Source organism: Apiospora kogelbergensis (assembly GCF_038363985.1).
Source record: "Apiospora kogelbergensis strain CBS 113332 chromosome Unknown utg000001l_segment0_segment0, whole genome shotgun sequence".
Taxonomy (NCBI): Eukaryota; Fungi; Ascomycota; class Sordariomycetes; order Amphisphaeriales; family Apiosporaceae; genus Apiospora; species Apiospora kogelbergensis.
The window spans coordinates 8,875,089-8,896,974 of NW_027117418.1; the positions used below are offsets into that span (position 1 = coordinate 8,875,089).

A 21,886-nucleotide genomic window follows, 5' to 3' on the forward strand; every position below is an offset into this window, starting at 1 on the left:
GTTGGTTAGCTTTGAACCCGGAAGAATCGATGAGGGGTTGAAGGGTTACATACCAACATCCGATTCCGAGCTGCGGAACAGATGTTATGCATGGGGTTGGCAAAAGTCGCGGCGATTTTGGTTTGGGATGGGAAGCCGTGAAGTCAAAGGGCTCTGGGCTGGGCCATAGGTTGCGGGACATGGGCTCGGGAGTCTGAAGGTGGATGTTGGATTGGCGAGCAACCGTTGGGTGACGTGGACTTCACCCATTTGCTTGTCTTTGTCGATTGCAATGAGGCAAAGCTTTCGGTGACTCAGGGCATGATTCAGGCAATGATTCAGACAATGACTCAGGTGCTCGATGGCTCCGTATAAAGGCTGGTCCCTTGTCCACCGTGCTGGATTTCGTTGCGAGCATCTCCAACATGAGACGGACTGCTGGGTATTTTGGCGCTGGAGCTCAGTGGAGAAGTCGATGAGAATGTGTTATCAATGAAGGATTTGACCAAGGTAACGGTGGCCTTATTGTAAGTTGGCCCTGTCAGTTGCACCTGTAGCTGAGCCTGTCACTGTGCCCCCTGTGCCCCTTGTACCCCCTGTGCCCCTTGTACCCCCTGTAGTACATGGCTAATTGGAGAGTGTAGTTTCTAGTGGGAGACTTTAGCACCCTTCCCTCAATACACCTTGCCATTACTGCACTCCGTCATATCAGAGCACTTTGCAGAGCACTTTGCGGAGGTCGGAGTGTTCTCCAAACACAGTGCTCAGCCAAACAACTCCACCCAGACGATGGTCTCGGTGCTGCCTCGGAATCGGACGACGCCATTCCGAGATGAGAAGGACCTGTCTCAGCACCGCGCTTCGAGACAGCGAGACGACGGGTCGTTGCTGCCTCGGACTCAGACGACCCCATCCCGCAACACCAGTCTACAGACGACCCTGCAGAAGAGCGATCGACGTCGCCTCACGCCTACAACGCACAACGCTCTCGCCGAGACGGCGGTTTACTGGCGTAGCGCCCAGCAGTGAGCCTACTTCTTGACCTTTGCTCGCGACCGGGTCAAGAGGAACGAGGTCCTGGACAAGCTGCCCGCCAAGGCCAAGACGCACGAGGAGCTTGAGGAGATGGACGACTACTGGATAGCACCTGCAGCTATTCGCGCCCAGGAGACCCGGCGATATTGCGCGCCACAGCAAGCCACGACGCACGCTGATTCAACGCGTCGCCGCCGAGCTCAAGTTCACGGTCCACGACCTGGACGACGAGCGCCTTCTCAAGGTCTGGAACGACTGCGAGGATCGGGTCAAGAAGGACGCGGGCTGCTTGTGCTGTCAATGTCGACTACCTCCAAGTCCGGAAGGCAGTCCACTCGCAAGTCCGTAAGTATTCTGTGCTTTTCGCCTTTGCGCCTGCTGACCAACCCAGTGTAGGCCGCCCGAACTGCGATACTCCCGCGGTAACAGCTCGCCAAGCGTCCCAGCCCGGCCGTTCCCGGGTCGAACACCCGCGTCTGGACCATGGCCCGGGACGGCAAAGACCCAGAAAGCGACAGCTTCAACCGCAAATCGGCTCGCTTTTCAATGGTAAGAAGCATTTCTTCCCACTCTTCCTTGACTCTTCTCATTCTTCTTCTTTTACCTTTCCTTGAACTAACTTATGCGGACTGAGAATCAGTGAACGCAGGTCCAGCGCGACGAGCTCAAGATCACTCTTCCCGACTGACTGCAAGGAGAGAATATTCGACACGCAACATGATACTTCCGAGGCCCTCCGAGTGGCGCTAATCACGACTCTGGCAACGAGTTTGGGATGAGGATCGGCTGCTCAGCGTTGCCAAGCGCAGGCGGACCGCGCGGAGGAGGACTCGGAAGGGGATGTTCGGATGGGGGACAATAACCAGGATGAGCAGTAGTTTGGGGATATCCGCCCGCGACGAAGAGATCAGCGAAGCTCAAGTGGTTCCGACTCGGGTGTCTCTGCGGAGGGTGCAGTACCAGCACAAGATAGTGCAAGTCATAGTATGGTCAAGGGGACGAAATCCAACTCATTGCTGCCATTGCTTTCAGCTATTCTGTGACATCACTGATGCCGTGTATAATGTAAATGCTTCTGTACAAGTTGAAAGGACTCGCATTCATGTGTACTAACTATTTGCGCTGCCCGCTGCCTGCTGCCCGCCATTCAACATCAGCATCAGCATCCGCCGCGGGAGCCAACAGTAACCCGATCCATGTCCGACTCACAATTGCCGTGCCCTCCAGACCCGAGAAACCGGGCTCACATTCTGTGTACTTATTGTTTGCTTTCGGTATTGTCACAAGTCCACTGTCAACCCCCATGTAGAATCATACTGGCTGTCACATTATCCTCTCGATATTGGAGTGCTGGGATCCGGGTCTGGCTTTGTTAACTATAGCAGGGCCAGCGTCACAACTGCAGCCAGGGTAAAAGGTCGAATCTGGTGTACAGCCATAGCGTAGCAGGGGCAGTGCGTACAGCCAGGGTATAAAAGTCACATCAGCTGGACAGCCTTCAGATCTTCATCCAATACACTTTTGATCACATCTTCTAGGGCCTTGTGCCTGCACCGTACTGTGTTCACTACCTATTGCTGCCTACTCATTACAAACTTTTGCCCTCAGTTGGCTTATCATCTCCAGAATCATCAGACGATTCGTCACCAGTATCAGCCGTCTCCAGTCTCAGAACCGTCTCCAGTCTCATACCCGTCTCCAGTCTCATCTCGGGATGTAGGGTCTCCGCGTTTTCAGGTCTGGACGCTTGATGCTGTCGTTTCGAAGAATGTATTGCTGAATATGGTTTAGCCTGTGTTGCCTGCGAGTCGGCATTGGGGAGCACGTTCTGCTCATAAGCAGTGGGTGTCGGTAGCTTTAGTGAGACGATCGACGCAATGAGGAGGCCAATCAGGGGCTCCTTTGATAGACTGTAAAGACGACATTAGCCACATCCGGAATGACCGATACACCGTGACTTACCGGGAAGGCCGTGTTTAGGGTGACCAGATTGCCACAGAATGAATCCGAGGGCAAGCCAGAGCCAGCCACGGGCGTAGTTTTTCAGTCCAACGCCAGGGGTGTACTTCATGGCGAAGCGGTCGAGCAAGTCGTTGTGCTCGAAGCTGGAGCTGTTGTCTACCTGTAATGCTCGGTGACTGGTTGAGGAGAGGTCGATCTCCTGTCCATGCTTCTGCAGCGGCAGGTCCTTCACTGCGAACTGGTGTGTTGCGCTGGCCTTCGTTTGCTGGAACATGACCGTCGTCAGTCCGTCTCAAAGCGCGGCAGTCGCCTTGGTTTGCTGAAACATGATGTTGGACGAAAGGGTGTAAGAGGTGACTTGTTTTGAGCAGAGGACAAGTCCCAGCCACTGCCAGGTCTCCAGTTAGCTATGAACCCAGTGGAGGCACAGCAGGGTACAAGCCTACAGGTGCAGCATCCGCTACACCCAAGGGCCATTGACAGGGCTAACTTACACAGGTCACCGTTTCGCTACCTTAGTCATCCTCAGTCTTTTCCTTCTTCCTAAAGGAACTACATTCCAATTGATTTACTTGAGCTCACTATAATCTGATGTCTAGTCTAAGTGACAAGGAGCAGGACGGGAACTAACAGCCTTTATAAAGCAGCCCTGAGTTGCGCTCTCATGCCCTGGTCAGAGTAGCTTTGACTCATCCCCTGGTCAGAGTAGCCTTGACTCATCGGCAAACGACAAAGCAACCGTGGAGTTCACGTCACCGCCCAAACGGATTGCTCGCCATTCAGACTCATGGCCATGTCCCGCAGACCGAAAGCTCGACTTCCGCCATTCAGCAGTCCACTACTTCCCACATCACCGCGGCTGGGCTTCGTCCGGATGTTGGTATGTAGCTCTACCATTGACGCTCCCCGGTGTCAGCTAACCAACGTTCTCAGTACAGCTGTTGAAGGTGACAATGGGCCAAGCTACGATTTGGTGCCAACCAACATTCTCGGCTTCCACAGATATGACCCCCGCTATCCCGACCAAGACCTTCATGGCCCAGAGCCCGACTTCATCTGCCGCACACTGCTTCCCTTCCCAAACACCACAAGCTTTGGCTCGGCGAGCTCACTTGTGCCATTCTCATGGGAACGACTTCTGCATTGTAAGTTTGAAGGGGTTGGTGTGACTTCTTCCACTAACACTCGAAAGATATGCAGTCTGCTGCCTGCCATTCAACATCAACTCCAACAGTAACCCGATCCATGTCCGACTTACAATGGCTGCCGTGCCCTATACCCGAGAAACCAGTTGTTATCCAATCCGACCTCGATGGTTACAGTGACGGCAGCGAGCAGAGGCCGGGAAAGACGAGGAGCTGGGTTTGCGACATGGGCAGTAGCTGGTCTTGCTAGGGAAGGTCAATTTGTCACTTATGACGTTGATCTGGGGGATCATGCCGTTGGATCGGATGCCGGACTATCTTGGGATTTCGTATGTATTGTAGCAGGGGCAGTGCTGCGTGCATATAGCCAGGGTAAAAGTCCACAGCTGCACAGCCTTGAGTCGGATCTTCATTCAATACACACTTTGATCTTGTCTACTGGGGCCGGGTGCTAGCATACCGTAACAAGTGTTTTCAGTATCAGAAGGACGGGTTCAGTTGAGCTGGCATGGTATCTACTAGCAGTCAGGGCTGGGCATCTCACGGAGGACGTTGGCGGGAATAAAGACAAGCGTCAGCTAGTTCCAGCAATACAGTCATGCATTAGTCATTACAGTCACGGATCACAGTACAGTCAGTCATATGGTATCGGTTTCATTACTGCCCCTATCTATCGCGTAAGGGGGTAGATGGTCTCGCAGCACCACGGGAACGAATTGCCGTTGTCGGTGCCGAACTCGAGGCACACGTCCCGCGGGATGTAGGTCAGCCGCGACAAGGGGAGGGGCGCCTTCTGGGACTTGGGCACGTCCACTAGGCCGTAGAGCGCGGCAAAGTCGGTCTCGGCGCCGCGCGTGTCCTTCCAAGAGCCGAAGACGGCCTCGGCCTTGCGGTTCACGCTGGCCTGGCGCATGGTGAGCAGCTCCGTGACCCCTTCGACGCCGGCCGGCGGATCCTTCTCGACGAACGCGCACTGGACATGCAGCGCCCGAAGGAGGGCCCAGTCGACCTCGCGCAGCCCGGCCTCGTCCAGCTGCGTGCCGTCAACGAGCTCGAAGAGAGTATCGGAGAAGAGGCCAGCCAGGGGGCCGTCCTCTCCCGACTCCCCCCGCCTCCTCGTTGATGCGCTTGGCCAGGTCCTGCAAAGCCCAGAGGATGTCGTTCGCCATGGCCGGGACGATCTTGACACCGTGACGAGTCGACGGCGGTGCGTCAGCTGGCAGAACGCCGTCGTCGCCAAGCTGGCCTGCCTGAAACAGCACGAAGCCGAGCGCCAGCCAGAGCCAGCCACGGGCGTAGTGCCGGAGGCCAACGCCAAACGTGTATTCCGAGGCGAACTGGTCGATCCGGTCGTTTTGCTTGACGTCCAGAACGTCCTGGAACTCGGTGATCAGGGCCATCAACAGCACGACCCGACGCGCGTTGGGCGACGTGAGCTCGCCGGCCAGGGCGACAAGGCAGGCCGTCTCGAAGCGCGGCTTGTTCTCCCGGTCGGCCTGGCGGAGCGTCGCAAAGGCTTTCAGCGTCGCCTCGCCCCGCGCCGTCAACTGCAGCAGGCCCGGCTGTGGCGCGCAGATGCAGTCCATCATCGAAAGCCGCCGCGCAGCCTCGGCCATCATGTCGGGATCGGGCGCCGGGCGGCAGGGCCATCGCTCCACGGGCCGGTCCTGGCGAAGCGACGTCAGGCGCAGCAGCGTCTCCAGCAGGTCGCCGTTGTAGGCCGGGCCCGTCGGGTCCACGCCGCCAGCCCAGCGCGCATCCCTCTCCCGGTGGGACATGTTGTCGATGTCGAGGACGAGGTGCCGCACGTCGCGGGGGTTGCCGTCGCCCACGGCACGCCGGATCCACGCCTGCTCCTGCACCAGCTCGTGGAACCCCATGACGCGCGTCTGCTCGACCAACATGGACGTCGTCTTGTCGAAGGCCGCCATGGTGCGCTGGCGGCGCGAGACCAGGAGTCCGAGATGCGGGCAGGAGCTCACAAATCCCAGCTCCGGCCCCACGCGCAGCCGAGCGTCGTCACGGCCGAACTTTGCCATCGTGGCCTCGATCCGCTTGTAGTCGCGCAGCTGACTGGCCGAATCCACCTCGTCTGCCTCGTCCTGCGGCAGCAGCTCGACGCCGGCGTCCTCGTCGACCAGAGCCACCACGGCCCCTTCTGCCTCGGCGACAGCCTTTCTTGCCTCCTCGACGAAGCGGTCGGGGGCGACCGTCTCGGGCGTGAGCCGGGCGTGCGTGTCGGGCACCTCGATGACGGTGATGTCGATGCCGGGCGGCAGAGACCGCTCCATGCCCGCGACGGTGCGCTTCGAGAGGCGCGCCGCGTGGAACAGCACCGCGTGCGCGTTGCGAGGGTCGGCGCAGCGGCCAAACAGCTTCGAGAAGAAGAGCTCGGCCTGCGTGGTGCAGTACAGCGACACCTCGACGACGAAGACGCAGCGGCGCGGGACGGCCGGCCACGAGACGGTGTCGTAGGCGCAGAACACGAGCTCGCCCGTCGAGAACTGGCCGTCGTCTTCCGTCATGTGGTCGCTGTGTCTGAACATCGACTCGACGACGTCGTCGGGGCCGGCGAAGTGTTGGTAGCGAGAAAACTGGGCGACCGACTCGGCGTGGTGCTCCGCGATGTAGAAGACGGGGCCGGCGTTGTGGTGGTCGGCCATGGCGGCGACGTGCCCTGCGAGGTGCGTCGACTGGCCGGACTCGACGGGGGCCACGAGGTAGGCGGCGCTTGTCTTGTTGCCCTGGAATGCGGCTGTTTGGGAATCGCGTCAGCCGGGCCGCAGGGGCACACGGGGAATCAAAGGCTTGACTTACTGTTGAGGAACGCATCCAGCTCATCTTTTTGGCCATGCAGGCCGCACTGTCGGTGCTCATCGTGCGGCGTGCGTGCGTGTGTGTGCGTGTGTGTGTGTTTGTGCTGGACCAAGGGCGAAGATGAGAAGAAGATGATGGGGAGTTCGAAGCTTGAGGCGAAGTGCGGCCTGTTTAATTCGAGGCCTTTGGTGGGGATTGGACTTAGTGCTAATTGCCATCTACTGCCCTGTTTTGCTACTTGTTTGGCTACTTGATTGTCTTCTGCTCTCTGCTCTACTTCACTGGACTGATCTGATTTGCTTGACTGCTTTGGACTGCTCAACTGCCATACACTGCTGCCCATTGCTTTGCTTGACTGCTCTCCATTGCTCCGACCGCCCTGCTTGTGGACTGCTTGACTGCTCTGCTTGATTGCTATGCTTGACTGCTCTGGCTGCTCTTTTGATTACTCTTTTGACTGCTCCACTGACTGCTCTGCTCGACTGCTCTCTCTCCACTGCTCTGACTGCTCAACTTGTGTGGACTGCTTGACTGCCACCCACCGCTTCCGACTGCTCCCCACCGACTGCCCCTCACCGCTCTGCTCCCACTCCGACTGCTCTTCACAGCTCTGCTCTACATCACTGCTCTGCTCTGACTGCTCTGTTTTGCTTGACTGCTTTCCAATGCTCTGCTTGACTGCATGATTGCTCTGATTGATTGCAGCGATTGCTCTGACTGCTCTATTTCACTGGAGTGCTCTGCTTGACATCTTTGCTTGATTGCTTTCCACTGCTCTGACTTCTCAACTTGTGACTGCTCAACTGCTCTGACTGCTCTGCTCTGCTTGACTCCTTGCAACTGCTCAACCGCTCAACCCTCAAATGCTTGCGCACATAATTAAAGCTTCTGGCCTTTGGGCAGCGTCCAATAAGATGGCGTGACGTCGGATGTCGGCTAATCAGACATGCCCACTTACACATCCCTGCTCCCGGCGCTTATGCAGGCCGATCGTTGCCAAGCTGAGGCTAAGTCAAGCTAAGTCAAGCCAAGTCAAGCTAAGTCAAGCTAAGTCAAGCGTACATCCTTGCACAGCGGAAGTATCCTAGCGCAACTCAATTTCAACGTCGGAAAGACTACGTACGGAGCAGATAGCAATGGGTCGCATGTGAGCACAAGTGGACGGCGCAATCACGGACAGCAATTCACGGACAGCATGGGAGCAACGATTTCATTCATCTAAGATTGGGCATGCCGCCCTGCTGCATCGGGTGCAGAAACCAAAAAAAAAGACAGGGGCAACCTAGTGTTGGCCCTCGAGGTGCTCCATGGCGCCGGGGGTGATGAGCAGCTTCTCCGGCCACTGCACGCCCTCGTCGGGCTGCTCGGGCTCGGGCTCGCCGGCCAAGTCCGCACGCTCCGTCTCCAGCATGGCCTCCTCGACGCGCTTCAGCATGTCGAGCTTGCCGAGGCTCTGCACCATCAGCTCCCAGCGGTGGCGCGGCGGCGAGATGGTGGCCCACGGCTCGTGCTTGGCCTGGCCCGAAGGCGCGGCCCGCACGAAGTCGACGAGCTCGTCCACCGTCGCGTCCAGGTTGCCCGTGGCGCCCGCCTTGCCCCAGAGCCGCATGATGTGCAGCGTCACCCAGGGCTTGGCCAGCTGCTTGACCATGGCCTGTCGCTCCGCCAGCGGCAGCACCGAGTCGGCGCCCTTGCAGTCGACGAACTGCACCAGCCGTCCGAGGGTCGCCTCCTCGTCGTTCTTGGGGACCCCGTCGAGCAGCGTCTTGGCCCGGTGGCGCTTGTCGAACGTCAGGGCGGCGTGCTGGGCCGCGAGCAGCACCGAACTCTCCTGGGTCCAGTAGTAGTTGACCAGCCACTTGCGCTCCTCGAGGAACCAGGGCGGCTGGGCCTGGCCACCCGCCTGGAGCCGGACACGCAGGATGCCGCGCAGGCACTCGTCCAGCATCACCACCTGGCCCCGCAGCAGCCACGTCTGCCACTCGTGGAGGTCGAGCAGCGCCCGCTTGTACTGCAGGCGGGCCGCCGGGCTCTCGGCGTCGGCCCCGGGAGCGAACTCGAGCACCAGTGCCATGTGCTCGTTGGGCAGCATTCCGTGCGCCAGGACAAGGTCCCGGCCGCCAACGAGCTTGGTAGCCTCGTCCAGCACCGACCGGGCCCGCTCCGGAGTCTCGCCGACGCAAGACTCGAAGCAGACCTGGCCGATCTGCGGAATCCACACCATGCCCGGCTGCGGGCAGACATGGTAGTCGTGCACCAGCCCGGGGACCTGGCCGCTCTTCCACATGTTCTTGCGGTCCTCGAGGCGCAGCGTGACCTCGGACAGGTTGTGGAAGGCGCCGCGGGCCTTCATGTACGGCGCGTTGTCGGCGACCGCGTGGTTGTAGCACCACTCGAGGACGCCGTGGCTGAACGGCGAGCCGAAGACCTTGGACGGCGGGCCGAGGTCGAGGGGGCGGCCTTGATGCCGGCGTTGTGCACTGGGCTGGTCAGCAGGTGAAAGCAGGCAAAGGCAAAGGCAGGCGAAGGGGCAAAGCAGGCAAAGGCAAAGGCAAAATACTTACGGACTTGGGAGTGGACTGCCTTGAGGACCTGGTCCTGCAGGTAGTCGACGTTGACGGCCCACAACCAGTCCGCGTCCCAGTGGATCTTCTTGACGCGCTCCTCGCAGTCGTTCCAGACCTTGAGGAGGCGCTCGTCGTCCAGGTCGTGGACCGTGAACTTGAGCTCGGTGGCGACGCGCGAAATCAGCGTGTGCTGATTCGTGGTCTGCTGCACCAGAACACGGTTGGCGGAGGCCATTTTCGAGGGTGTCGAAAGCAGAAAATGGCTCCTAACGAAAGCAGGTATCAGCGCGCGATCAAATAACGAAGGTTGAAGATTGTTATGATTGCTGCTGCTGGTACCGGGTTGCGCGAGGAACAAAGGGAAACGTTCAAAGGCTCGCGCGGAAATTTGCCTAAGTATGGATTCTCAGCCCTACAGTTCCAGTGGCTCCTTATGGTCCCGCTTCAGTTACAGTGTACAGCTTCAGTGGGCTCTTCAGTGGGCTCTTCAGTGGGCTCTTCAGTGACGGGTACAGCTTCAGTTACAGTGACGGGTACAAATACAGTGACGGGTACAAATACAGTGACGGGTACAGTTACAGTGGACGAAAACAGCTTCAGTGAGAGTACAGTCAGTGGGGGTGCTACAGTGGACTTGAACCTCACCCCAAATGCCCTCGATCCAGATGAGTTTGATACTCCTGTTAAAGAGTTTGCAATCATATAAAGTCGAATCAGCTGTACTGCCATAGTCACATCTTCAACCAATACTTTTGACCCTTCACTTCTAGGCCGTATGCAGTATCAATAGATGTGAGCATTTGCAAAGGCTAACTTACATCTCCGGCCATTAGACGCTGTCCAATAGTCCGGGTACAGGCTGCCCCAGCAACTGGCTGCCGGCTTCAGTAGATACAGCGTAGTTTGATAGCCCGTAGCTTGAGCTTGTGGGTCACGTCCAGTGCAAGTGTAGCACCCTCAGGCACTCCAGGCGAGGCCCACTGTTCCGTCTGGCCGTACTTAGTGAAATTTCTCGCCCTCGCGAAAACGCTCGTCTTCCTTTCCTTCGTTGGCAATCGAGCGCTCCCCAGATTTGACCGAAAATTGACAAACAAGCACAATCCCATCAATTCACCATCAATTTTCACCGTCAATCTCGCAAGCTCCATCGCCAACATGTCCGGCGCTCCCTCCGGCAGCGGGGGTGGTAGAGCGAACAAGGGAAAGTCCCCCCTGGATACTTCCTTGTCATCGCTCATCGCCCTCAGCGACGGACGCGGCCGCAAGGACCGCAAGCGCCCCCGCGACGTGGAACCGCCTGCCGCGGCTGCCGAGGACCAGCAGCTCGCCAAGCGTGCCAAGGGCGACGGCATCATCGCCATCCCCATGTCCGACGTCGTCCGCAGCGGCAAGGACCTCTGGGACGCCAAAGACCCAGAGGGCACCAACAGCTGGGTGGCCCAGACCGACCGCCGATGGAACTACAACGTCGAGAAGGACCAGATCCCCGACTTCTTCGGCCTCACCCAGGACAAGGTCAAGCGGCTCAGCGGCTCCAGGGAGGTGAGAATCGCCGGCGAGATCCGATTCTTGACCGACGGCGACCGGAACCGCCGCCACAGGGTCATCAGGCAGTCCTTCGCGCGCGAACGCGCTGAGCAGCAAGCGCTCCGGGACAGCCTGCCCGCCCACGCCCTCGGCCCCGCCCCTGCTCCCGCCCCTGCTCCCGCCCCTGCTCCCGCCCCCGCCAGTGCCAACAACAACGGCAACAACAACAACGGCAACAACGGCGACGGCTCGCGCCGCAAGAACCATCGCGGCGGCAGGGCCAAGAAGAACAAGAACGGCGGCGGCGGCGGCACTTCGGGCTCGGCTGGAGGCGCTGGATCGGCCTCTGCTGCCTTTCCTCGCGCTCCGTCGGGCCCAGCCAGACCCCCCTCGGGCTCTTCTCGTGGCGGTTCCGGACTGCGCTCTTCCCGGGCGGTCCACTTCGCCGAGAGCTTCGAGCAGCTCCAGGGCCAGAAGCTCTTCGACCGGGACGCCTACCGGGGCAACGCTGGCAACGCTGGCAACGCCGGCCGCCAGCGCAAGCAGGCCAAGACGGTCGAGCAGCTCGACGACGAGATGGCCGACTACTGGAGCAGCGCAGCTCCGGCCGTGAGCCTCCAGCAGTCCGGGCAAGGCCCCCAGAAGGTCTTCCCGGAGGGCCATCTCCACGACGACGACGAGGATGTCGATATGGACAACGACAACGGGTCCCAGTGATCCCATTCCCGTCTGCTCTCGCCGCTTGTCCCTGTTTACCGTTCTGCTCGCGCCTGGCGCCCATGGGGCAGCCGGGCCTGCCGACGAACGCGGAGTTTTAGTTGTTTTTTTGTTTTCTTTTAAAAAAAATGGCTTTCTCTGTCCTTTCTTGTCCGTGATGAACCGTGATGAAACCATATTTAAGTGACGATTAACCGTAGATCCTTTGCTTCACTTCGCAGCCGTATCGACCCAGGCCTAATACCACTCGAATGCGAGACTTGTATATAACTGCAGAGCCTTCTAGCTGTAGTACCCTTTGATTCACTTCGCAGCCATATCGTGACAGGCCTTGATACTACACGTGCTTTGCGAATGCTAGAGGTCAGTTGCCTCTATTTCCAGTTGAGCTCCGGCGGTTGTAAAGTAACACGGACAACTAGAATGCGAGACTATTAGCTGTATATCCTTTGATTCGCTTCTCAGCCATATCGTCCAGGCCTTGATACCATACGTGCTTTGCGAATGCCAGAGGTCAGCAGTTGCCTATGTCACTTCGCAGCCGCATCGTCCCAACCCTAATACCACTAGAATGCGAGACTTGTGTATAACTGCAGAGCCTTCTAGCTGTAATATCCTTTGGTTCACTTCGCAGCCATATCGTGACAGGTATACTATACGTGCTTTGCGAATGCCAGAGGTCAGTTGCCACTATTTCCAGTTGAGCTCCGGCGGTTGCAAAGTAATACGGACAGCTAGAATACGAGACTTGTATAACTGCAGAGCCTTCTATAATATCCTTTGATTCTCAGCCACATCGTCCAGGCCTGGCACATTACTGCTTTGCATACCAGTTGAGCTCCGGCGGCTCACAGGCAAAGCAACCGACAGCATTGCGAGGCTCCGTTGAAAATCAAAGGTGCAAAGCTGGAGTGCACAACTGGAGTGGAGACCAACGGCTCCTTCCCTGACGTTGGCCTTGTCGGCAGAACATGCTTCCGAGCCCTGTACGCAGTGCACCCAAAAGTTCTTGCGCGCAAACAGCCCGTCCTCTGTTCCACATCTCTCTGCCTCGCGACAATTGGTGCAGCATCACGAACAACCATTGCATCATCCACAATGTCCGAGTCACAAGAGTCCGGCATGGCTGAGTCCATCGGCCAGGCCCGCGTGCTGACGGGGCGCATCAACGTCCTCATCCAGAGCCTCCAGGAGGATGACAGAGACGATGCCGCCGCCGACCTGGAGTACTTCAAGGCCGTTGTCGCCGAGATGGAAACGCTGCGGGCCGAGCTGCGCGAAACGACGGCCGCCGCCCAGCAGGAGCACGGGGAGCTGACCTCTCAGAAGCGTCTGGCCGACGGCGAGGATCAGCGTCTCCGCGCCCTGCAGGAGCAGCTGGCCGAGGACATCCTGACCTTGCAGCACGACCAGGACACGCTGGGCCGCGCGCAGAACGACCTCCAGCAAGGCCGACAGCATCTGGAGGCGGGCCGGGCCGAGCTTCGACGGGAGCAAGAGGATCGGCGAGCGAGCAGCGCCCAGCTCCAGCAAGATCAACAAGACCTGGAGGCGCGCCTCGACAAGGTCCAGCAAGCCGAGGACACCGTCGCGGCAGGCCAGGCGCAGCTGGACAGTGCAACAGCGGCCAGCGAAGTCGAGGTGCGCCGCCTGGCCAAGCTCAGCAAGGATCTGGGGGGCCGCTCCGACCGCTACCACAGGCGCGAGCGAGAGCAGGAGCTCGACGCCCGCGACGCCAAGATCTCTTTCGAGCAGGAGAAGGCGGCGCTGGCCGAGCACCGGTTCGCCCAGGCCCAGCAGCAGAAGGGCCACAAGCTCGCCTTTGAAAAGGTCAAGCTGGCCTTTGAGAGGGAGAGGGCCGGGCTGGTCGAGCAGCTCGCGAGCCGGGAGCTGGCCTTTGAGCAGGCAAAGCTGGCTTTCGACCAGGAGCAGCAGGCCGAGAAGTCTGCCCTGGCCGACCAAAAGCTGGCTCAGTCTGAAGAGCTCCAGGCTGTGAGGTTGGCTTTGTCCGATGAGAAGCTGGCCTTTGCTCAGGAGAAGCTGGCTCTGGCCGACGACAGGCTGGCCTTTTCTCGGGAGCAGCAGGCCGAGAAACTGGCTTTGGCCGAGCACCGATCCGCGCAGACCCGGCAGCAGAAGAGCCAGAAGCTGGCCTTCGAAAAGGTCAAGCTGGCCTTTGCCCAGGAGCAGCAGGCCGAACGGCTGGCTTTCTCCGAGCAAAAGTCGGCCCTGGCCGAAGCGCTCCACGCCGAGAAGCAGGCTTTGTCCGATGAGAAGCAGGCTTTGTCCGACGAGAAGCTGGCATGGGCCGGGCAAAAGGCGGTCTTCCTGGAAGAAAAGGAGTCCGCCGCCCAGCAGCTTCACGCAGACAAGCTGGCGTTGCTGCAGGACCGGGATCAGGCCGCCAATGCTGCTCTCGGCCAGCTCCAACAGTCCGTCCAGGAGCTGTCCGGGGCCCGGGAAGCCGAGCTCGCGACGCTGCGCTCCGATCTGGGCGAGGAGAAGCTCAACGTGCAGGTTCTGCAGTCGACCCTGGACGCTGCCGAGCAGGAACGGGATGCCCTGGCTGAGGAGGTGGCCAACCTGCGCACGGAGCTCGAGGCCACACGGCAACGGTCCGAGACGGCCGAGTCCCAGCTCGTCGAGCAAAAGGGGCAGAGCAGCGCAGACGTCGACCGGCTCCAAAACGAGTTGGAAGATGTCCGCCAGCTCCGCGCCCAAGATGCCGAGCAACTCGCGGAGCGCGACGCGAACCTCAAGCAGCTCGCCGACGCCAACGACGAGTGGGAGCAGCACGCCGGGGGCCAGGCCGAGCAGGTCGCGCAGCTCCGAGAGGCCAACGGGGAGCTGACGGTGGCTCACGGAGCACTCCAGCACACCCACGAGCAGCTCCAAGGTGCTTTCGAGGAGCTGTCTGGCGCCGTCGAGGCCCTGCAGCAGCGGCAGGAGCGGCAGGAGCAGGAGCGGCCGAGACCCTCGTCTGCCTTGTCTGCCTTTTCGGCACGGCCGGACGGCGACGGCGGCCTCGAGTGGCGCTACGCGATCAACAGCGTCGCGGCCTTCGTCGACACGCGGCGGCCGGTGGTCGAGGACGGCTCCATCGAGCCCATCCTGGCGGCGCTCGGCATGTACATCGACTCGCGCCGGGACGCTCGAGCGCGGGCCCGCGTCGACCGGCTGACGGACGACGCGCCCGCCGGCCAGTGGTACTGCGTCGAGTGCGTGGCGCTGTTCGGCGCCGCTGACGAGGAGAGTCTCGTCGACGGCACGTGCCAGCGCCACGGCGACGGCCGCTGCCTGCAGGTCATGTGGCAGGAGGGCAGTCTGCACTGCCGGCTGCGGGGCGACGACTCGTTTCAAGTAGATGTAGACTAATGGAGGTCCTGCTTCTTATGCTTTGCGGTTCCAGAGTATCCTGCTGTGACACTGACCTATTGTGACTGTGACTCTTCATAATAGAGCGAAGCACCTTTACAGCGCCTGTAGGCAAGGGCTACTAATTGACTATGGCTCTGGTCTTCTGTCCTTATGCATGTCTCTGCGTGACAATAGCATGGTCAATGGTGGAGCCAAAGTCATTGACACGAATTGATTGTCCGAGTGAATGCTTTTGACGCCCACTTCCAAGCTTTGCAAACCTGCTTGCAAACTGGTTGCAACCTACTTGCAAATTGCCACTTGCAAACCTGCCACTTGCAACCTCCCATTTGCAACCGAAAGTCCTCTTCCAATCAACTTTCGTTCTCGCCCACGATGTCCAACCCCTTCGAGCACCTCCGCGACATCCGCGACCTCCGCGTTGTGGACGGCGGCGCCCCGATCGACGCCTCGCCGCTGGTCATGGAGCGCGCCCACAACGTCGCCCTCATGGGAGAGGCCCCCGAGACGCCCGCCCGCCCGCGCGACATCGAGCCCGTCAACGCCATGCACGTCCTGCTCATGGTGGTGCGCGGCGTCTACCGACACCTCGCCCCGGAGTGGCGCCTCACCGACACCAACGCCGACAAGGAACTCGGCGCCGTCATCGAGCGGGCCGAGATGGCCAACCCGCTGCTGCGCCTCGCCTGGCAGCACCTGGGGCCCGAGCCAGCCGCCGCCAAAGAGCTGGCCGGCGCGCTCGAGAGCTTCCGGGTGCGCAACGCCCTCCTCGTCAAGCCCAACGCCATGGTCAAGCTGCTCGAGAGCGACATCATGCTCGACACCCTCTGGTCCCGCGATCCGCTCGTCCTGTACCACCCCGTGCTGTTCGCCCAGTGCATGACGGAGCCAGTCGACGGCCAGTGGCAGGTGGCCAACTGCGACCTCATCTCGCACAGGGAGCGCGCCAAGCAGAGCCTGCTCTGGTGGCTGCCGCAGTACGGGCCCCTGGCCGCCTTCGTCGAGCAGCAGTTCGGGCTCTTCGTCGACGAGGACACGGCGCAGCGCTACTGCTACCGCTTCAACGAGCCCGCCGTCCTGCGCGTCCACTCCAAGGTGCACAAGAACTCGTTCGCCACCGCCAAGGAGGCCCACGAGCGCCACTCCTTCGAGGCCCTGCGCGAGCTCGAGATCGACGGCTGCGACTACGCGCCCAACGCCGACGGCACCGGGCTCCAGAAGACGGGCCGCAAGACCAAGTACGTCCTGGTCATGGTGGTGCGTCTGCACGACGACCAGCAGCGCGGCCGCATCCTGGTGCGTCGCTACCTGCCGAGCGGCGTCTTCATCGACGAGCCCGACCACTTCCAGTTCCACAACAGGAACTGGCGCCTCAGCGACGCCAGCGGCAACTACCTGCTGTACTACCACATCTGTGGCGACACTTCGTCGTACAGCGCCGAGGCCGTGCGCGAGGCGCCCAGGTCCGATCCCGACAGCGACGTCGCCGCCGAGCGCCGCCGCGTCGAGAACGTCTTCCTGCGCTACAACCCCGCCGGGCCCAACTAGGTCTGGGGTGGTCGACCCGCGACGGCTGCTTCCCGCGCTGTTCAGGGCCGGCTCTCTGGGCCTGGGGCTGGCGGGTTTCTGGCGCTGTAAAGGAGCGATGTAGCCAGTTTATAGTTCGTCAATGCAACTGTTCTGGGCTCCTAAGTGATGTGAAATTCTGGACCCTGCTTTGATATGCTAACTTGTACCCGTTCGCCACTAATTGCACAGCGGTAATTTGCTCTGAGATGTGACTATGTACAGGCACTTCATTGCCATTCCATCCCGTGGCCGAGCGCATGAAGGTGACCATTGTAGTGATAGTCCTGACGAGCTGCTTCCGAATTGTGTCAAGCATATCTCGTTTCTGTTGGGTTCATACCCTGCATTGAACCAAAGAGCAAATGACGTCGATTCTGTCAAGAAAGCTGGTGATCTCAAGAGGATCGACGCTAGCATTTAAGCTTAAATCATCTCCACTCAAACTGCCAGTGTCAAAACTAGGCAGACGACCGTTGAACCCAAACCAACGCCGTCCCTCATCGTCCTCATCCTCACCAATCACCGCTGCGAACTCAAACTCGAACCAAAACCTACGCAGCCATGGATCCGGCCATCGCACCCGGCCAGATCCCCGGCCTCTCCACGCAACAGGCCACCTTGGTGGGGGCGATCGACGACGGCGCCACGTACGAGGAGCTCTGGGACTTGGTGTGCGCCAACGCCGAGGGCTTCACGGACGTCGGCGCGCTGCGGCTGCGGAACGTGCGCGCCGCCTTCGCCGAGGACCAGGACAAGCGCGCCACGCTCAAGACGCTGTTCTTCTCGATCCCGCGCCGGCTGCTGCGCAGCGTCGTCCTCAACACGGTCGCGCTCGACCTGCACGACAGGCAGTCGCCCAACTGGGACCACGCCTACGAGCCCCGCAGCGCCGGCACGTACGCCGTCGGCCTGACGGTCAAGGGCCGCCGCGGCAGGTTCCTGACGCCCGGCGAGCTGCGCACCGTCCTCAACAAGCTCGAGAAGTACGAGCAGGCCGTGCGCTTCCTGCAATCGCACGTCGTCCTCGAGGACGCCTTCGGCAACAGCCAGATCCCGCCCGACGTCCTGGACGCCATCGAGACGGCGCGCGAGGTCGACGAGCGCTTCCTCACCGACCTCGGCAAGCGCTGGACCCAGGGCGAGCCCCTCAGCATGCCGCGCTACGCCAGCAGCAGCAGCAAGAAGCCCGAGGCCCACATCGCCTCCCTGCGCGCCATGCTGCGCCGGCGGCTGCTTTCGTCCTCGGACGCCCATGCGGACGAGCGGCTGATCGCGTCGCCGGTCTACGTCGGCTGCGGCAAGGCCATGGAGACCCGCGTCATCGAGCACGACCCCCGCTCCACCGGCGGCGGCGGCAGCTCCAAGATCCTGCGCCTCACCCAGGCCTGCATGGCCTGCTGCGGCTTCTCGCCCGACACCGTCCCCGTCGGCGTCGTCCGCGCCTGGGAGCCCGGCCACGTCGCCCTGTCCGAGATGCTCGTCACCGTCCTCGCCGACTCGCTCGTCTCCCGCGCCGGCTTCAACGTCGTCACGCCCGGCACCAACTCGCCCGAGCTGGCCTCCGACTGGAGCAAGGAGCTGCTGCAGGCCAGCCGCGAGCTCGTCTGGGCCGAGCGGCCCTTCCTGTCCGAGAACCTGCGGCTCGCCCGCGCCCCTGCGACGTCCGCGAGGGCCGAGCAGTGGCGCCAGGCCATGGCCGACATCGACGCGGAGCCGACGCTCGCCACGCTCCGGCGGCGCAAGGCCAGGCTCGTCGGCCCCGAGCACGTCGACGAGTTCTGCGACAGTGCCCAGGAGGACGTCGCCGTCACCAACGGCTTCGCCGGCGAGTTCAAACAGGCGCTGGACGGCACCGATCTCTTTGATGACCTGTGGTGAGGGTATCCATAGCTATATAATGATATCCGGGCCACTTCTCTATTCTTGCTGCACCTTTTTCCGTGATATCGTAATTATAAAGTTTTATTTTAAAAATAAGCCTCCTTAATAAAATTCTTACTATTCCTTTAATTATAGTAAATAATTCTTTTCTAAAGGAGTATTATATATTTTAACTTAAAGGAAAGTATAATTAAATAAATATATTAATAAGAGAAAGTAAATACTTATATATAAGAGGAGAAGTGAAAATAGTTAATTTATAGCTTTTATTCTTCTCTTATTAAATTAATAGATATATTTTTATTTATATTTTTAATAACGTATAAAATAGCTTATTTATATTATTAATAATATTAATAATTAAAAAGATAAAGTAATATTTATTTAAAAATAAATACTTAAAAATAATAAGAGAAGTGAAAATAAATACTTTTATATATAATTATAAATAAAAAAATAATTGAAATAGAGATATTTATATTAAACTTATTTAATTAAATAAAAAAGGTTAAATTTAAAGTAATAAAGATAATATAATATTAGAAAGTAAATACTAATATATAAGAAGAGAAGTGAAAATAGTTAATTTATAGCTTCTATTCTTTTCTTATTAAATTAATAAATATATTTCTATTTATATGTTTAAATAAGGTATAAAATAGCTTAATTATATTATTAATAATATTAATAATTAAAAAATTAAATTAATATTTATTCGAAAATAAATACTTATAAATAGTAGGAGTAGTGAAAATAAATACTTTTATATATAATTATAAATAAAGAAATAATTAAATAAAGATATTTATATTAAACTTATTTATTTAAATAAAGAAAGTTAAATTTAAAGTAATAAAAATAATATAATATTAGAAAGTAAATACTTATATATAAGAGGGGAAGTGGAAATAGTTAATTTATAGCTTCTATTCTTTCCTTATTAAATTAGAAAATATATTTCTATTTATATTTTTAAATAGAGTATAAAATAACTTATTTATATTATTAATAATATTAATAATTAAGGAGATAAATAAATATTTAAAATAGTAGGAAAAGTGAAAATAAATACCTATATATAAGAGGAAAAGATAAATAGTTAATTTAAAGCTTTTATTCTTTTATATTTTACTTAATAAAGATATATTTTAATATATCTTTTAATAAGGTCTAAAACGGCCTATTTATATTTTTATTAATATTAATAATAAAGGAAATATATTAATATTTATTAGAAACTAAATATTTATAAATTAAAGGAAAGGTAAAAATAATTACTTTATATATAATTATAATAAAAAGGACTATTATAATCTAAAATATATAAAGTATAACTTAATTACTTTAATAAAATTAGAAATTAAAATAATAAAATAAATATTATATTAAAAAGTAAATATTTATATATAATAGAGAAAGAGGAAATAGTTAATTTAAAGCTTTTATTCTTTAATATAAAACATAATAAATATATATTTATATATATATTCTAATTCATTATAAAATAGCTTATTTATATTCTTATTAATATAAATAACTAAAAAGAAAGTTAAATATTTATTTATAAATAAATACTTATAAATAGGAGGAAAAGTAAAAATAGTTATTTAATACCTTTAATATAATAGATATAAAATTAAAATAATTATATTACTTTCCCTATTATATTAATATATAACATAGCTAATTTACTTTCTTAATATTTATTATATTATATAAAAAAAATAAATACCTTTATAAAAAAGGAAAAGTAAAAATAGTTATTTAATATATTTAAATCTTTAATATTAAAATAAAAGAAAGTATTATTCTTTTTATTTTCCTTTAATATATAAAATAGCTTATTTATTTTTTAAATATTTAAAGGTACTACATTAAAAGATAAATACTTTATTATATAAGAGAATATAGAAATAGTTATATACTTTTAATTTATTAAATATAAAATAAAGGAAATTATAATCTCTTTACTTAAAAATAAATAAAAAAAATAACTAATTTATATTTTAAATGTTTAAAGGTATTATTTTAAAAAATAAATATTTTATTATAATAGGAAAAGGAAAAATAATTATTTAATATAGTTAATTTAATTAATATAAAAACAAATATATTCCTTTCTTATATATTCTAATAAATAAAATAACTAACTTATTTTATTAATATTTATAATATTATATAAAAGAATAAATACTTATATAAAGGAGGAGAAGTAGAAATAATTATATAATACCTTTAATTTATTAAATATAAAATTAAGATAAATATATTCCTTTCTTATTTACTTTAATATATAAAATAGCTAATTTACTTTATTAATATTTAAAATATTATAATAAAGAATAAATACCTATATAAAGGAGGAAAAGTAAAAATAGTTATTTTATACTTTTAATTTAATAAATATTAAATAAAGATAAATATATTCCTTTTTCTTTTCGTTTCATAAGTAAAATACTTAATTTACTTTTCTATTATTTATAATATTATATTAAAGAATAAATACTTTAATATATTAAGAAAAATAGAAATAGATCTTTAATATTATTAATTTAATAGATATAAAATTAAATACAATATATTTCCTTTATTTTAAATAAAATATATAAAATAACTAATTTACTTTTTAATTATTAAAAGCTATTATATTAAAGAATAAATAGCTATATAAAGGAGGAAAAGTAAAGATAGTTATTAAATACCTTTTATTTAATAAATATAAAATTAAAGTAAATATATTCCTTTCCCTTTTATTTATTTAAATAAAATAGCGAATTTACTTTTCTATTATTTATAATATTTTATTAAAGAATAAATACTTTAGTATTAAAGAAAAAAGTAAAAATAGTTAATTTATATATTTAATTTATTAAATATAAAATTAATTTAAATATATTTCTTTTATTTAAAATAAAATAAAGAGAATAGCTAATTCACTCTTTTATTATTAAAGGCTATTATAATATAGAATATATACCTATATATAAGAGAAGTAATAGAAATAGTTATTAAATACCTTTAATTTAATAAATATACAATTAATTAAAATATAATTCCTTTATTTTAAAATAAATAAATAAAATAGCTAATTTATATTTTAAATATTTATAGGTAATATATTAAAAGATAAATACTTTAATATAATATAAAAAGTAGAAATAGTTCTTTAATACCTTTAATTTCAAGGAAATATAATTAAATATAATATAGATCTTTTCTTTAAAATAGAATAAATAAAATAGCTAATTTACTTTTATAATATTTATAATATTAGATTAAAGAATAAATATTTATATAAAGGAAGAAAAG

The 21,886-nt window shown here is 53.3% G+C and overlaps 9 protein-coding genes across 9 annotated transcripts; 6 read left to right on the top strand and 3 right to left on the bottom strand.

The window, feature by feature from the left end:
• Nucleotides 1–768: 768 nt before the first annotated feature.
• Nucleotides 769–1,702, top strand: PG998_002908 (uncharacterized protein; the record flags this gene model as incomplete). Its single annotated transcript, XM_066869726.1, has 4 exons — nucleotides 769–1,004; nucleotides 1,047–1,359; nucleotides 1,444–1,563; nucleotides 1,664–1,702. 4 exons carry the CDS (start codon nucleotides 769–771, stop codon nucleotides 1,700–1,702), a joined length of 708 nt encoding a protein of 235 aa, XP_066738141.1.
• A 900-nt stretch (nucleotides 1,703–2,602) lies between these two features.
• On the bottom strand, nucleotides 2,603–3,250 carry PG998_002909 (uncharacterized protein; the record flags this gene model as incomplete). Its single annotated transcript, XM_066869727.1, has 2 exons — nucleotides 2,603–2,924; nucleotides 2,973–3,250. 2 exons carry the CDS (start codon nucleotides 3,248–3,250, stop codon nucleotides 2,603–2,605), a joined length of 600 nt encoding a protein of 199 aa, XP_066738142.1.
• A 52-nt stretch (nucleotides 3,251–3,302) lies between these two features.
• Nucleotides 3,303–4,371, top strand: PG998_002910 (uncharacterized protein; the record flags this gene model as incomplete). The annotated part of the gene is made up of 4 exons (XM_066869728.1): nucleotides 3,303–3,322; nucleotides 3,659–3,856; nucleotides 3,910–4,121; nucleotides 4,169–4,371. 4 exons carry the CDS (start codon nucleotides 3,303–3,305, stop codon nucleotides 4,369–4,371), a joined length of 633 nt encoding a protein of 210 aa, XP_066738143.1.
• A 420-nt stretch (nucleotides 4,372–4,791) lies between these two features.
• PG998_002911 (uncharacterized protein) lies at nucleotides 4,792–7,304 on the bottom strand (the record flags this gene model as incomplete). The annotated part of the gene is made up of 4 exons (XM_066869729.1): nucleotides 4,792–5,154; nucleotides 5,225–6,876; nucleotides 6,939–7,105; nucleotides 7,270–7,304. 4 exons carry the CDS (start codon nucleotides 7,302–7,304, stop codon nucleotides 4,792–4,794), a joined length of 2,217 nt encoding a protein of 738 aa, XP_066738144.1.
• Nucleotides 7,305–8,220: 916 nt separating this feature from the next.
• PG998_002912 (uncharacterized protein) lies at nucleotides 8,221–9,740 on the bottom strand (the record flags this gene model as incomplete). Its single annotated transcript, XM_066869730.1, has 2 exons — nucleotides 8,221–9,398; nucleotides 9,503–9,740. The coding sequence occupies 2 exons, from the start codon at nucleotides 9,738–9,740 to the stop codon at nucleotides 8,221–8,223; spliced, it is 1,416 nt and encodes a 471-aa protein (XP_066738145.1).
• A 920-nt stretch (nucleotides 9,741–10,660) lies between these two features.
• Nucleotides 10,661–11,749, top strand: PG998_002913 (uncharacterized protein; the record flags this gene model as incomplete). The annotated part of the gene is made up of 1 exon (XM_066869731.1): nucleotides 10,661–11,749. The coding sequence occupies one exon, from the start codon at nucleotides 10,661–10,663 to the stop codon at nucleotides 11,747–11,749; it is 1,089 nt and encodes a 362-aa protein (XP_066738146.1).
• A 1,098-nt stretch (nucleotides 11,750–12,847) lies between these two features.
• PG998_002914 (uncharacterized protein) lies at nucleotides 12,848–15,124 on the top strand (the record flags this gene model as incomplete). The annotated part of the gene is made up of 1 exon (XM_066869732.1): nucleotides 12,848–15,124. One exon carries the CDS (start codon nucleotides 12,848–12,850, stop codon nucleotides 15,122–15,124), a length of 2,277 nt encoding a protein of 758 aa, XP_066738147.1.
• A 378-nt stretch (nucleotides 15,125–15,502) lies between these two features.
• Nucleotides 15,503–16,675, top strand: PG998_002915 (uncharacterized protein; the record flags this gene model as incomplete). Its single annotated transcript, XM_066869733.1, has 1 exon — nucleotides 15,503–16,675. The coding sequence occupies one exon, from the start codon at nucleotides 15,503–15,505 to the stop codon at nucleotides 16,673–16,675; it is 1,173 nt and encodes a 390-aa protein (XP_066738148.1).
• A 582-nt stretch (nucleotides 16,676–17,257) lies between these two features.
• PG998_002916 (uncharacterized protein) lies at nucleotides 17,258–18,574 on the top strand (the record flags this gene model as incomplete). The annotated part of the gene is made up of 1 exon (XM_066869734.1): nucleotides 17,258–18,574. The coding sequence occupies one exon, from the start codon at nucleotides 17,258–17,260 to the stop codon at nucleotides 18,572–18,574; it is 1,317 nt and encodes a 438-aa protein (XP_066738149.1).
• Nucleotides 18,575–21,886: the final 3,312 nt, after the last annotated feature.